The sequence below is a fragment of the Calypte anna genome, chromosome 5A (genome assembly GCF_003957555.1).
Source record: "Calypte anna isolate BGI_N300 chromosome 5A, bCalAnn1_v1.p, whole genome shotgun sequence".
NCBI classification, from domain to species: domain Eukaryota; kingdom Metazoa; phylum Chordata; class Aves; order Apodiformes; family Trochilidae; genus Calypte; species Calypte anna.
Genome location: NC_044251.1, coordinates 27,840,310 through 27,856,562, shown reverse-complemented (window position 1 = coordinate 27,856,562; position 16,253 = coordinate 27,840,310). Strand labels below are relative to the sequence as shown.

Below are 16,253 nucleotides of genomic sequence, written 5' to 3'. Positions count from 1 at the left end.
TTTTGGTTCAGTCCCATTCTGAGCATGAAGCAAAGAAACCAATTTGCCCAATTTTGTAATTGCTGCCCTGATTTCTTATCTGCTTTCGTAGATGGCAAGTATAAGGCTTTTTCTGTAAGCCCAGAAACATCACTGCTCATAGTGTGTGAAGAACTTGTGACATGGGACATGTCAGCTGTACTGCTTAGATAGGTGAAGATAAGAGTGCTGTAAACAAAATGTTTAAGCAGCAGATTCTAAAGCCATATTGTCCCAAAGGACTTCATCCCAAAAGAAACAGATCTTATTACAACACTTCATAGTTACAGGTAAGAGAGAAAATGTTCAGAATCAAGTCCACCTTTCTTGCTTTAACAACTTAAAGGCCCACAACATTTAACTGGAAGCTGTTTTGCCATACTTTACCTTACTTAATGTGAGTTAAATGTGTGTGTTGTGCAAATAATCCAACAAAACAGCCTGATGTGGGAACATTTCAGAGCTATCTTCAGTGACTCTTTGAACATTTTTCTCCCATTTGGCATTAAGAGATAAAATTTATTGATTTAAAAAAAAAAAAAAAAAAGCTCTACTGGTTGCTTAAGTTACTTCAACACTCTATAAGTGATGAGGGAAACAAATTTCACAGTGGTTAAACAACTCTCTCAAAATTTTCAAACAGAAGGTTTGTAAGTTTGCAGTGACCAGGTGTTCCATTGGTAATATTTTATAAACAAAGTCAAGAATTTTGATACATCCCATGCCATTTAAACATATGTTAGAATGAACTACTGTCATTCTTTCAAGCTTTAACTAGTCTCTCCATTTCATCCATCACAGGGTTATGGATACAAATATACAGGCTAATTGTGTTTTGTTAATGTTTGCTCAATAAATAAGGCAAAAAGCTGTATTTGCAAACTTGTTCTGACAGGAAGGTATATTTATACCTTTCCAGGTATAAATCAGGAAGCTAAGCATAAATATACAGCTTTAACAGCATTTTCCTGGATGTGAAAACTAGTGCCAGCCAAAACCTAGGCAGACAAAATCACCTCTTCACTGCTGATTCTTTGCTCTTCAGCCATTTAAAAAATTATTATCAAAAAGAGAGGCAGCATTTCCTATTAAAACTTTTCTAAAATCATGGTATTTAATACTAAACATTATTACTAAATATTGAATTTATAATCCCAGGTCAGCACAATCCTGCCCTGCTGATTCCATGCAAATCCAGATTTGTACACAAACCCTGTGCCTGCTCATATTGTTATAAGGGACTGAACCAGAAACCAAACCTGGCATCCAGCTGAACTATGGCATAGTAAGAACCTAATTCTGCTTGCCTGGCTCATTGCTGTAGGATCCTGAGGCACCAGGACTGTCGAGGAGGTCATGAGTAAACACATGTAAAATTCTGCAGGTCATAGATTCCTTTCTTCACAAGTTCAGCACGTTCGTGCATTCAGCTAAGTCTTAGGGCCAAGCAAATGTGTAATCAACCAAGTTTATTTTAGAATCAGCCACTCAATAAGCAGCTCAACTGGGCAAATTGGGCAACAGCCACTGAAGAGATAAATTCATAGCACTCCTTTCTTAAATTATGCTCTGACTCTTTTTGACTGACCATTGACCCATCAAATATTGCAACCAATTGAAAGTCAATCAATACCCCATACAATTCTTTAGCTCTTTTTTCTTCAAGAGCATTAGTTAAAACTTACCTCAGTAATGTCTGAGAAAAGTATTTCAGAGTATTTGCAATGTCAGTTCCAGAGGGCACAGGGTAAATGTTGTGGAGAACCCGGTTGTGGTATTCTTGAAGGTAACGGATTTTGGAAGCAACTACATAAAAGACAAAATACAGACAGAAAAACTTCTGTTTAGTTTTTCTGCAGACTGGCAGAATTACATCTCATAGCATTTCTGATTTTTTTTTTTTAATTTAACAGCTAAACTGTAAAAACGTTCCTTCTATTTTGACTGAATAAATTGAGCACTCCAGTGCAAGAGTGCCAAGGGGGAGGCATGAGAATGAATGGCTGCATCTGTATTAGACAAACTTAGTGCTAGAAAATTTTTAAAAAAAAGAAAAAAAAAAAAAAAAAAAAGAAAAGAAAAAAAAAAACAACCTGCACTTCCATGTCTTCAAGGATCTCAAGATTAATTTATAATGAATGAGTCATTGGATCAAAGGAGGTTCATGTTAGAAGGATAAATGATTCTATAGCCAAAGGAGAGAGATAACCTAAGACAGGGAAAGCTTATGTGATTTACTTGAGATTTACTTTCATACATTTACTTTATGAAAACAGGTAAAGAAATTTCAACATGCACAAGGAGCTCTACACCAAAACTCATTTAGAAATAACTTTGGGTTTATCTTCTAAAAGAGATCCTGATTCAGTATTGGAAAAAAACAATTATCCACCATAGCTTCAATGCCTTACATTGCCTGTATGGCACAAGACAGTCTCATGCAGACACCCCTGAGCACACCTCAGCTGTTTTTTATTCTGTTCAGACTAACCAAAGCTGCAAGTGCGTTGGCTGCAGCAGAAGGTTGCACCAATTCAACTGTGCTTCCAACTAGACTGCTCACCAGTTGTTCACAGCATCAGACCCAGCCTCACTGAAAGCAGAGCTGGCTGAGAACTCTTAATCATGCTAAAAGTGCATAACAGGCAGTTAAAAGGGGAGACGCTTCTGAATTACTTCAGCTCTTGAGCCTACGGATTATGACAGTCTTTCACTACACCAAGATGATATACCTCATTCCCCTATGGGGCTCCTTGAGTATAGAAGATAAATTGTGCTTCCTAAATGAGCAATTAGTCAACACTTTGGTTTTATTCTCACTGTCGAATGGCATTTATTAAAGGATGAATACCATTAAGTCCTCCACTGAACAGAAGGACACTAACATCCTGAGAGACATCCCTATGCCTCCGGCTGCTGCTGTATCTGAACAGTTCATGAACACCCTGATTTTTTTCTGTATCACTGACAAGTTCAATGAGAAGGGGTGACATTTTATCTATGCTGCAGAAAAAGACTGAAGGAGAGATGCCCAGAGCAAACTGTCTGCAACTGCTGTTGAAGGCTCACCTTGATGTACTGAGAACCATGTTGCCAGCATAGACAGCAGTGTGTACAAGACTTTCATGTCCAGTAAACAAATAAAAAGGCATCTGTGAGCACCCAATCACACTCACAAATCACAAATGCAGTTTGATCATTTCAAATCAGTTATCCATACAATGAGGGACACTCAAATAATCATTAAATGAAGAATATAATTTGCTTGAATTGCACAAGAAACCCAGTCTTCAGCACTCAACTGCCCTAATCATGCTCATCGTTTCTCCATTTTCTGCTATACTGACTGCATCCTCCCAATTTCTGCAGCAAGTGAAGCTTCCACAGACAAAAGTCTCCCTCGCAATATTATGCTGCTTCATCACAAGGAGAAAACCCACCATGGCAATGAACAGGGCAGGGGTCTAAGGGAAACCAGCAAGCAAAAACGCAGTTAGGGACACTATCATAATGCATTTGCAAAAGCAAAAAATTAAGGTACTTTAATTCTATTTCCTCACTTTTAAGTGGTTTATTTCACAAATTTACTTTAAGGTCATGTTAATGGATAAAAATAATCAATTCCTCCCTAAACAACTGAAAACAGAAGTCTTATCATGTGGATTCAGATTGCCCCAGTGTAGCTAGGAGCAAGATCAGAGCCTTCCAGGCCACCACACAGGCTTGTGGCACGTGAACTGTGCTTTTCAGGAGGTTATTCCTGTCCCTACAAGACCAGACATAACTAGCTTCCTACACACCCCCAAAACCACTGGGATAATAATATTTGGTCATAACGCATTCCACTCCAGGTTACAGAAGACTGCTATAAAAACTAACCTAGACTAGTACTTCATAAATATGCTTTGTGATGCTACTTTCTCTTACCAAGAAAAAAAAAAAAGGCCTAATTGCAAAGAAAACAGAAAACAGACCAAATTTCACAGTACCCAACAAAGAAGAATTCACAGAAAGATTCACAGTTTACTGTGGCTGCCATAGTTGGCTGTTAGATATACTTAAGTGAATAGGCTTAACAAAAATCAAATTATGATATCAGAATTCAAGTCTAGATGTATTTCCAAGAGCTGTCTGCCTCTCTCCAGGTACTTACTTTCAGTAATGGGTATAAGATATCTACTATCACTTTTGTTCAAGTAAAGAAGGAAATTATTTATTTTCATTGATCAGTATAGTCACACAATTCTACCATGCAAAACAACAAAAACAGAAAACTTATTTATAAAGCCTAAATATTAACAGTAACTCTAGGCTACAGGTTTTAACTTCACCTCTCAATTCAGTTTCCCAAAGCACTGACAATTTCAGCATAGCTTCCTAGAACACTAAGAACCTTCTGAACGTAAGCCCCAAAGCAAAACTTTGCCACCTTTCAATATACAGAAGTGTGTGAATGATCCAGGTTTCTGAGTTTCTGAGCACTCACCGATACACTTAAAAAATTTATGTCACTCTGGAATTACTCATCCTTTGTCATAAGGTGATCACATAAAGCAAATTTTAAAAAAAACAAAAAACCAAAAAAAACCCCCAAAAGTTATTCCACCAGTGCTTTGCTGGTTATCTCTCTAGAATCTGCACAGATCTAACTTAACTACCTAGCCCCCCTGTAAGAATTGAGTGTGAAATCAAGAGTGAAACCATTAGCAGTCTTTAAAGATTGTCTCAGTTGCTCCACTATCCTAGAGAACAGATTGGGCATCAGCCATTCCCAGGACACTACTTACCACAACTAAAGACCAGTTACTGCTATTTAAAGTGAAAAAGAACTCATTTTCTTTGAATGCAACTGAACACCTCAGGCATACTTTAGTTAGTCAAATGACAAAAGCCACTGTCATTACTTCTGATATGAAAGAGGAGATGCATGTGGTCCCAAAAAAATGAAGGCTCCTTGAGACAGTTTCACAGTTTTCCACCATTTTACCTGTTTTTTATACAACCTGCCAAAGAGCTGTAGTGTAACCAGAGATTCCTGTTTAGACCAGTGCCTTTTTGCTCTTCTGTTCTGATCAGTCTGTTTCCTCATTTGTTGCTGATGTTCTCGATAAACTGAGATTCATTATAATTTGTGACTCCTTGTCAATACATTCTGGTTCTTGCCTGTCAGTCAATGAGGGCAGAAGCAACTGCAACAACAGCTGGATTTTGAAGGTTTGCCTGATAGCGTTGTATGCACATCAATATAATCCTTGCTGTAGTCCATCATCATTTGTCAAAAACTGCAGGTTAGGCAATCTTGAAGTAGAGACAAAGACATTTGGTAATGCAGTAAAAACTAGTAAGGGGAGCAGCCTTGGTAAACAAAATACATTCAGTAGGTTAGAATGCACAAGATATGTCCATCAATACAATACTCTACCTGGAGCATCACAAAAAAGAACATCAGGAGGTGGAAAGATCTGAAACCTGGGGCCCAAGCAAATCTTAAAATAGACAGCAATAGGGACCTGGCAAGGGCAAGACAAAGTGTCTTGAACATTGCAAAGGGATGAAAATTAAAAACAGTTAAGGAGAAAATAGGAAGAGAAGCTCTAATGGAGCAGACCAAAAGCATTAGGAATGGAGGAACAGAGAAGGTAGTATAGAAAAGAAAATGCCACAGACAGTGCTGGGATAAAAGGCAGCAGAAATTCTACTACATATCAGTGTGAAAGGAGCATAACTAATGTGTATGTATCACAAGAAAGAAAAAACAGAACTCAAGTGGGGGGGTGGGGAGGGCAGAAAGAACAAGAGCCGTACAGATCTGAACATTGCACACTTCAGGGTTGCTGCACAGTCAGAACATCGTGTCTCTTTATGAGGGCAGAAGCGCATCCCTACAGCAATAAATTAGCATCCACACAATAGTTTAATAGCAACATCATCCATCATTGTAAATAAGCAATAAAGCCTAAGGGAAAAATATGCAGGTGTTCTTTTCCTTGAATCAGTTCAGAACAGGCATATATAAATACAAGAATCTTTCCCAGTGACCTGGAGGAAGGAGACAGCAAGTCTCAGCATATGAAGTGTCAGATCATATCATGTCATCATGACAAACATCAATCCAAACTACTGGTCACAGACTGCCTGGTTCACACCCGTAACACTGTATCAGGAGAAAACAGCTTTAATATGGTCAACAACATCAACCCCCGTGGTATTTTTCTGTAAGCCTCCCACCAGGGCTCTTGCAGGCACACCAGTTGTTATCAGCAGTAACAACAGTGGACAGATAACACTAGCAAGGCCCAAATGGTAATGTCCCAGACACTCTGTCTTCGGATCTTGCTCCGAACAGATGTAACCAACATGGTGGTTAGAACACCCGTGGCGCCCCTTGTGCAGGGCGATTTCAGCACCAGGGATGTCCCGCTGGGAGACTGCGGGCTGTGGCAGGCAGCGTGGAGGCAAGGCAGCAACACCCGGTCTGCTTTCACCCAGAAGGTGAACAGCACGGGCAACAATGACAGCACACCTCCCTTCTCACCCTGTCTCACAGGTAGATGGCAACCCATGGGTCACCTCCGGTCTCTATAGTCGAATCTCCAATCTGAGGTGGGTACAACCTCTGGACACGGCGCAGGACTGAAAGACGAGTCAGACTGAACCCTTCCCACCGCAGGGCCAAGGTCTCAGCCTTAACTCATCCCGATCCCTAATTCCCAGGCGCTGGCTTTTGCAAAACACACCGGCTGAAGGAAGGGCCACCCCGCAAGCCAGGCACGGGGCGGGGGGAGAGATACTGCGCGGGCCGCCACCACCAAGCACTCAGCAGCAGCTGAGACAGAAAGAGCCAGAACGAAGGCAGCTCCCCCTCCCCTGCCACCAGCTGCTATGCGGTCGCCACATAACGCGGGAGGAGACCGGGCGGCGCTACCCCCCCGAGGTGACCGACAGCCGGCAGCAAGGCAGCGCCATCGGCAGGAAGGTGCCGCCGGCCGCCCCCCGCTCCCCTCGGACTGGCCCCAGCCCGCACCGCACGGTCCCACCACTCACACTGCTCCGCCTTGGTGGACATGCTGCCGCCCCGCTCTGCCCCTCAGCCGCCGGGGAGCGTCTGTCCCCGGCCACGGTGAAGGCGGCGGCGACCGCTTCGCCTCACCACCGGTGCCGGTGCCGCTGCCGCAGGGCTGCGGGTCGGGGAGCGGCGGGCGGGCGGGCGGAGCGGGGCGGGGCGGGGACGGACTCTTAAAGGCAAAGCGCAACTGGCAGCGGGGATGGGGGAGGTTGCGGAGAGGTGGCAGACTCGCGAAGGTGGCCCCGCAAGGTCTGGGTCTGGGTCTGGGTCTGGGTCTGGGTCTGGGTCTGGGTCTGGGTCTGGGTCTGGGTCTGGGTCTGGGTCTGGGTCTGGGTCTGGGTCTGGGTCTGGGTCTGGGTCTGGGTCTGGGTCAGGTCCGCCTGCACGGCCGCCCGGAAGCAGCCCTGAAGCACCCTCCGGAGCACGGATCTTGGCGCAGCGCTGGGAGCTGCCGGGTCGGCAGATATTTACAAGCCTCTCCCTGGGCCCCGTCTGGGCCCCCCGGGATTTCTAGTGTGTTTGGGGCTGCCGAGGGGCGCACCCCCGGTCCGCAACCCTACCACTGCGGGGGTTTACAAAAAGGGAAGCGATAAGCTAGGCCAAGGATGTCGGTCCAGTGTTGTTCTTGGGGCTGTATTTGTACTCTCCGTTTTATTCTTGAAACAGTAATGTTCCTCGCACTGCTTCTCCCTCTCGTCGACCCCCTTTGCTCCTGATGGGTGCCTCTGCCGATCCCCACTTGTTTCCAGTGAGTGCCTGGCGTCTCGGGGGTGGTCCCGCCGTCCTCTGCCCTTCCCCGAAGAGATGAGGGCTGAGCTCAGCCCTAATGTCCCCTCTCTGTCCCAGCTATGGCTACTGCCCCAGGCACTGTCAGTTCACGAAAAATGTGGGATACGAAAGACCTGTAGTAGTGGGACCACAGTAATACCTATATAATTTAAAACACTATTTGCTCCAAAATAAATTATTTCACCAGCGTGTGTCCTGTGAGTTTCCCTAGTGTCCTGTTTTGGCCTTACCAGGTCTCAGAAATGGACAGCTGGCTGTGAGTGTCTCTGAAACTTTCCATCAGTTTTCAGATCCTGGCTTTTCTGAGAAAAGTATGTGGAAGCAGCAGTATTTCATTAGCCAGGGCATGGGAGCGTTGGTGTTCACAGACAAAAAGCCAGTAGCAACATATTTTCCTCAAAAGGCTGGGCTGTGTTACATGAGTAGGCCGGCGGCAGCCGTAGAGAACTGCACTGTGAAGGTGGAGGAAAGTAAGTACATTTTATCATTTATCATGTAAGGCAGTGCATCCAACTTATTGCTGCCCTCATTTGGGGAAGATGCAGTCTGTGCCAGAACTGTGGTGAAGGCACAGGTGCTGTTCACTGGCATTTAACAGGTTGGCTTTTTTTCCTCAAAGTAATCTTCTAAAAATACTGAATGTGCAATGTTTTTCCAGCATGACTTAATTAGGTCCAAAAAACAGTTTTTAATGCATTTTCTTGAGGCCATAGTTCTTCCCACACTCCCTGGTGCGTGTGAGCCCTAAACGGAGGGGCTAACTTAAACCACCACAGGCTGGTATGAACAAACTGTAATGACTACAGTGAGATTGATCAAGAACTGAAAGGCATGAGTTAACTGGAAAAGAAATCACCTCCATTTCCTTGAGCAGCACTTCACAAAAGTAAAGAGCACTGACCCATTCTCATACGTGGGTTGCTTCACATTCCTGCTGGGCTCGCTGCAAGATCCCTTAGGTTGCTACCAGCACATTTTAGTTTATTCTTTTACATTTAAACATTTAAGAGTAAACCATTAAGTTTACTCTCCTATTGGAAACTGAAGTCAGATTTTTTCTATTTTTTTTTTTAATGTAATAAAGTGTCCAGGGAGGTCACACAGAGCTCCAAGCCCTTCTCCCAACCCTAGACCCTTGGCCTCAGAACGTAAGTGACAAAAATATAGACAAATTGCTTTCAGACCTCACTGAAGTAAGCTGTTGAAGACAAGTCTCATCTTTATCTTGAATTTCTGTCTGTTGATGCAACAAATCAATCTGAACTGCTTTATGCTCATTACAGAACAATAGGGAACTGTGCACTGAGAGGAACTGAGCTCCCAAAGGTATCCTTTAAAAGTGTTCACATGCTCCAGTGGTGAGCCTATTAAAAACACTCAGGCTGATAAAGCAGGGAAACCTAAGGAAATATTAATTCCATTACTCATGTAAAATTGTTTCTTTGGTTTAACTGCCTGAAAATAGCAGTTATGCCTGCATTTGCTGAACAAGGTCCTACACAGTTCAGCATGTAATTCAAGTATATGGAAAGCCATTTATTGCTTATGAGTCCTTCTGCATGCTTGAACAATGTCTAAGCCCCAAATAAATCCTGATACAAGTCATATGTTACTTGGTGAAACAATTTTATAGATCTGCCTAGTTTGTTAATACAAGTATAGAGACTTATGCTTTAAATTGTGAACAAATGTTGTAAAGGAGCACATACAAGAACATGGCATTCTGGGAGTTAATTTCTCAACTCTCTGTGCTGAATACAAGCCATCATTTTTCAGCAAGCTCATAATGAATTTGCCTAATAAAATGGGTACAATGTTCCACTGGAAACATTTTAAAGCAGCTAAAGTTTATGTCCTTATGCTTTTCACCTCTACATGTTAAGTGAATACATAAAGGCTGCAGGCATCTAAAGGTCCACAAGACATGTTTTTAACAATAAATGAGCGGTGACTGTAAAAATTATATACCAGATGATGAATACCAAAAAAAAGAAGCGATACTTTTCTGAGTTAATGAGTGGAAATTTCACAGAATCATAGAATCACTGAGATTGGAAGGAAACTCTGGAGGTGGTCTGCTCCAACTTCTCTGCTCAAAGCAAGATCAACTAAATCAGATTGCTTGGAGCTATGTCTAGTCAGGCTTCGAATATCTGCAAGAGTGGAGACCCCACAATCTCTCTCAGCAACCTGTTTCAAGGTCTGATCATCCTCATGTTAGAAAAGTGTTTCCTCATGTTTAAGTGGGATTTCCTGTACTTCAGTTGGTGCCCCTTCCCTCTGGTTTCTGTCACTGAGAACCACTGAGACAAGCCTGTCACCATCTTCTTACTCCCTCCTGTCAAGTACGTGTTGACAAGATGACACCTCTGCCCATCTTGTTTAGGCTACAAACTATCAGCTTTCTCAGTATCTCCTCATATGAGAGGTGCTCCAGTCTCTTCATCATCTAGTCCTTCTCTTTACTCACTGCAGTATATCAGTGTTTTTCTCATAGAATCAGAGAATCATAGAAGGTTTGGGTTGGAAGGCACCTTAAAGATCACCTAGTTCCAACCCCCATACCATGGGCACAGCCACCTTTCTGCTTGTCTTTCTTGAAAACAGAAATGACATTTGCCATCTTTTTCTCAGGACTCTCTCCCAGCTGTCTTGGCCTTGTAAAGATAATTAAAATCAACCTTAAAATGACATTGGGCAACTCTCTCAGCACTTGTGTGTGCAACCTATCATGTCCCATGGATTTGTCTATGTCTGGTTTGGTTTGTTTAAGTGTTCATCCTCTACCTGATCATCCTCTACCGACATAAAAGTTTTTTCTTTCTACTCCAGAATGTCCCACTGGCCTTGGGGGCCTTCAATTCCTAAAGGCACATCCTACCAGAAAAGACAAAGTAAAGAAATCAGTGAGTATTTTGGCCTTTTTAATGCCCTTTATCAGCAGGTCTCCTGCCCATTCAGCAGTGGACCTACGTTTTCCCTAGACACCCTTTTGCAGTGATTTCCCTCTAAAGTCCTTCTTGTTGCTCTTCATGTTCTCTCAACAGATTCAATTTCTGGTGGGCCTTGCTTTTCTTAACCCCATCCCTGCACACTCAGCCAGTGTTTCTCTGTTCTTTATAGGTCACCTGCTCCTGTTTTCACTTCTTGTACACTTGCTTTTTACATTTGGCTTTTGTCAGGAACACCTTGTTCATCTATGCAGCCTCCTGTGACCTGTGTTTGACTTCTAACATGGTGGGAGGGTCCATTCCAGCACTTGAAGGAGGTGATCCTTGAAAATTATTTGGCTGGATATTTGGATATTAATTTTAAAAAGTATATTCAATAGAGCTACAAAATAGAGCTACCTCTTAAAGTGGAACTAGTTATAAACCACATCCTCTGTTGCACTGTCTGAAGAGCCTCAATTCTCATATTTCCTTCCACTGTGGTGTTTGCAGGGTAGGGTAGATAAGGTTTGGAAGGGAAGGGGAACATACTGCATCCTTTGTGCTGGATTTAACTAAACTTTGTCTGCCGTAACACTGTGAACTGCACTCACAACATAATTCTAGAATAAAATAATGAAATATGCTGTGAAATGAAATAATCCAGAGCTGAACTCACCATTTATGTGACTCTTGTCACTTTGAATTAAATTTTCATTCAGCTCTGAACAGAGACACAAAATGTTGTGTTGTTCATTTGTTTTTATCTCCCACGTGTTAACTGTAGAGAAACAAGATAAACCAGGTGCCTCAAGTTGCCAAAGAGTGGGTGTGAGTCCACCTGTGCCTGGTTAGGGCAGGCCCCCTTTTACCAGGGGGCCAATAAAGGTGGGACACACACCCACAGAGAGAAGCTCACTCTTGTGCGAGGCAATAGAGAAGCTAGCAGCTCGTCGAGTTTCCGGAGCAATAAAGGCTCCTCCCGCTACAGTTAACAAATCTACTTTTAGGAAAGTTTCTGAAAAATACAAAATCCTAAGCTCTTCTACCCTGGATCATGTATAGAAAATTTCTTAAATTGTTCTTAAAGTGAATGTATATATATATATACACATATATTAAAAAGTAATTCTGTCTATATATCTGTTTACAAGTACTTGTATATATACATGTTTGTATACAGAGAAGTTCACTGTTATCAACCAACCCTTGGTATATTCTTATGGTGTTTTCCTTAAAAGCTCAGCTCCAGAGGCAGATAATTAGATAAATCTAGATTAGAATTTTAAATGAAATTGTTTTTTCCTGTCATGTTCGAAGACTCAAATGCAATAATAACAATGTTTGAAATAAATGAGGATTTCAATGCCTAAATGAGAGACAAGGACCAAAATGTTTTGTAAGTATTATAAAAAGCACAAAACAAATCCAAGTATTATAAAAAGCACAAAACAAATAACTTCCAATTTCATTTCTTTTAAGCCAATGTCTCAGTTTTTGAAACTTGCTCACAGTTTCTGGCAGCAGCGTAGCATTAACTGCATTGTCAAAGGGATATTCAGTCCTGCAGTAGAGATGGAAAACTTCCTGGAATGTCTCAAACTCTTGCTTCAATCACTACAGGCCTATCTGAATTGGAGGCTCTGCCATGACAGAAATGAGGCAAGGGAGAGTAAAGTCAGACTGAAGAGTCAGAGATAATTCCAGTAAGAAAAGCCAAACATAACAAGTCAACTGGAGCAGTGGCAGGAGAGGGTGAGCCTCTTTTCAACCCACATGGTGCTTTCTGGGTATCTACCCCTAGCCCCAGGCTAACCTAACCCAGATGCAAGGTGATGAGAAAGGGACTCAATAGTACCTGCATAGGGACTGATCTTCCTCCCTGTCAGATGTAAACAGCAGATAGAGTCTCTCAGGCTCAGACACAGCCACTTGACAGTCTAACTATTGAGTTAGACCCCATTAAATTTAATTTGTCCCTAAATCTTTGCTTGCTGTCCTCATGAATGATAATCAAATAGAGAATTGCTTGAGGAAAATGTCTATCTGGGATTACACTAAACTATTAGGCTCAACTCAGATACACTATAGTATGTTTCCTGGTTGTAACAGGATGATTTCTGGAGCTGTTCCTCTGGGCACTGAGACCTGGGTTAAGTGGCATCGGTCAAGAGACAGTGAACAGGAAAGGCACCTCTTCTTGCTCAGAGAAAATCATGCCTCTGCACAGAACTAATATATTACTGACAGCTTGTACAGCCTTGTGCTGATAGTCTGCAGGGAAAGAATTCTCTGCTATTCTGAAGAGAATTACATCCAGTCTGTGCTGAGACTTAAAAATGCAAGGAGAGATTCCTATCTTGCCTTCCATGTTACTATCACACAGCAGTATGTACAGAAAAATGGCAACCAGAGCTCCTGCTGTGGGGGGACAGGAATGTGGCTGTTCTGAGGAGAAAGGAGTAGGAAAAGGAAAGGAAAGGAAAGGAAAGGAAAGGAAAGGAAAGGAAAGGAAAGGAAAGGAAAGGAAAGGAAAGGAAAGGAAAGGAAAGGAAAGGAAAGGAAAGGAAAGGAAAGGAAAGGAAAGGAAAGGAAAAGGAAAGAAGTTATAGTCATGGCAGAAGTTATCATGATGTGATCAGAAACTTCGCTGAAGCCACCAATCTGTATCAGTTTTGTTATCTGGCATATGACAAATGCATTTCAGTCATCACAGGCTTGGCTTGATTTAAAATGAGATAAAGAACTCTGGGTCTTATTGATAGTACTGTGATCCCAACAGAGTAGACAGTTTGTGAAGTTAATATTTGTTCTTCTCCTCCCCAGTTTAGAATAATTAAGACTTCACCAGAAAAATCATTAGGAAATACAGTGGGTATTTGGTTGTATTTAAAAGTCTGTAATTTTCTTCTTATTCTGACAATTACATCAATTCAGTAGTGGATATTTAGCTTTATTGTTAGATTTGTCAGTATATGTCACTGTAAAAAAAAACCTCTGTCAAATACCCTCGATTTCTCCTCCAGAGTAATCTCATTAGCTGCTAAGTGAACAAAATACTTAATTTATTGCCATAGAAATGGAGTTTCGAGAAATAAATTAGGACCTGCATAGACAACTAGCACAAATCTGACTAACTCTGAGAGGCCCAGGTTATATTGATTGCTGTGTGTGTGAAAATTAACATAACTGAATGAATAACATCTCCCAATAAATAGATTTTTTTCTTACCTTGAATCTCAGACTTGTGCAGAATTGACTATACAAACTATACACATGGCTAAAATAAAAGTACACTGTAGTGTTTGTAAAGCTTCAAGAATTAGAATGACAAGTGTCAAAAAACTACCTTCTTAATCCTTTTGCAGCACCATGGCACAAAGGCATGAATATGGAAGAAAAGGGACCCAGAGCATATTTTTTATTTTGCTCTAGTATTTCTAAATTGAATGTTTGGGATAGGCCTCTGTTGGGCAAAAACAGTAACAGAGCAAAACAAGGCATGAGATTTTTCATGAAGGAAGTGATGAGAAAGCATGTGACATGCAATCCTGCTACAATCCTCTCTGGCTCAGTGCATTTGTACCATGTTTATGACCCATGTCTGGGGTCAGGCCCTGGTTCAGTAACAACTAAAGTTGACAAACCTTCTGTATTTGGAGCTAGTGAGCTATCTGGTCCCTCCTCCAGATTGGTTTGCTCCACACAGGAGTCCAGGAACTATGAAAGATAAAGTGTCATCTATCAGAGACCACAGCCTTGATGTGATACACAAAGTGAACTAAATTGACAGAACCAGGATACCCTTCCAGCAGCCTATAGGAAAGGTGCTGTATTTTACACAGGAATGTCAATACTCTTCTCATCTGCAGATCGTTGAAAAATGCCAAGTGAACATGTTGCCCTATCTGTAGCTAATTTAAGCCTACTGGCAATCACTTGGTATTCCCCAGCTACTTTTTGTAGACCCAGTCTGTTTATGAACCAGAAGCTGAAACTATTGAGTCTCTTAAATTGTGAGCTCAACCAGAGCATCCATTCTTGCAAAGAGGCAATATAGTGGATAAAAGGTACCATTCCCACTTCTCCTACTTCTCTTACTAACTCAGAGGTATAATGAGTATTTTAGCATAACTATGTACTGCAGCATGTAACTATAGTCCCAAGCATAAATATTCTGAAGTTTAATTCAATACAAGACCTTTTGTCTTAGCTGGAATGGCTGTTATTTATGTTCTTATGGAATGACAGGCTTCAGCCATTTATACCTAAGCATATATGTTACTTGTTCTACTACATGTAGCCAGCTTAAGGCCAGCTTTGGAACATCTGCAAGAAGTACAAACCATTGATGTAGACACAGGATGAAAAATGTGTAGAAAAACAAGATAAACCAGGTGCCTCAAGTTGCCAAAGAGTGGGTGTGAGTCCACCTGTGCCTGGTTAGGGCAGGCCCCCTATTACCAGGGGGCCAATAAAGGTGGGACACACACCCACAGGGAGCAGCTCACTCTTGTGTGAGGCAATGGAGAGGCCAGCAGCTCGTTGAGCCTTAGGAGCAAGAAAGGCTTCTCCCGCTACAGAAATGCAGTAGGGAACCTTCTTCCAACAGTCTGTTGGCACCTGCTGCCTCATCTTGGGCAGGCACTTCATGTTTGGTACTCCCCATCTGTAGAACTACAGGAGGGTGGATCTCTCTTCTCTTTGGAAAGGGCTCCACTGCTGTCCACACGAAAAGCTGAGCACCACTCAGAGAGCCCTGACTTAGCAGGGAGCCCTGCCACTGTGGCACCCACGGGGCTGCAGGTAGGGTTATTGCTGCTGATACACAAAACTCAACCACCATTTTTGACCAAGCAGCTCCAGGAGATGCAGGAAGCCTGAGGAAAAAAACAGCTGGTGAAGCTGGAGCACTGGGCACCACCAGCTGCCATTGTCATCCCAGTCCTGGATGAACTCTGGCTGGTTTTTGGTAAAGCTTATCAGCTCACTTATACCACATTAACAGGAGCAAAGGTTCTTGCAATGACCTGGCTTCCCTCCTTTTTGTTTTCATTTTCTGTGCATCACATTCCCCAGAGCTTCCAGTGCTAGAGTTAAAAAACAATTTGCAGTCCATCAGTAAGGAGGACTACATGGAAACAGCAGAATTTTAAAACACCTGTGAAATGTAATCCATATTACTTCTAGGAAGAAATGCTTGAAGCAGACTGGAAATCTGAAAAAAAATATATGGAAAATACTTAAATTTTAAGTAGTCCTCTAAGTAACTGGTTTCTGAAAACAATCCCTGCTTCAATGTAAACATTCCTAGTTATCTGTATTGCCAGATCTTAAACACTAGGTGACTTTTTAACTATATTTCTGTGCAAGTGTCAGTGCTTCTACTCGCATACTGAGTACACATTATAGCCAGGCAATCTTATTATTCATTACCACAGTTTTAGAGA

The 16,253-nt window shown here is 42.1% G+C and overlaps 1 protein-coding gene across 1 annotated transcript in view; it reads right to left on the bottom strand.

Annotated features, from left to right (window-relative positions):
* Positions 1 to 7,205, bottom strand: part of UNC79 (unc-79 homolog, NALCN channel complex subunit) — a 99,599-nt gene extending 92,394 nt beyond the window's left edge. Inside the window, exons 1-2 of the mRNA XM_030452025.1 lie at positions 7,063 to 7,205; positions 1,704 to 1,824 (exon numbers count right to left, since the gene is read on the bottom strand). Of these exons, the coding sequence (XP_030307885.1) occupies positions 1,704 to 1,824; positions 7,063 to 7,084 (143 nt within the window). The 5' untranslated portion in view covers positions 7,085 to 7,205. The remainder of the gene's footprint in view (positions 1 to 1,703; positions 1,825 to 7,062) is intronic.
* Positions 7,206 to 16,253: the final 9,048 nt, after the last annotated feature.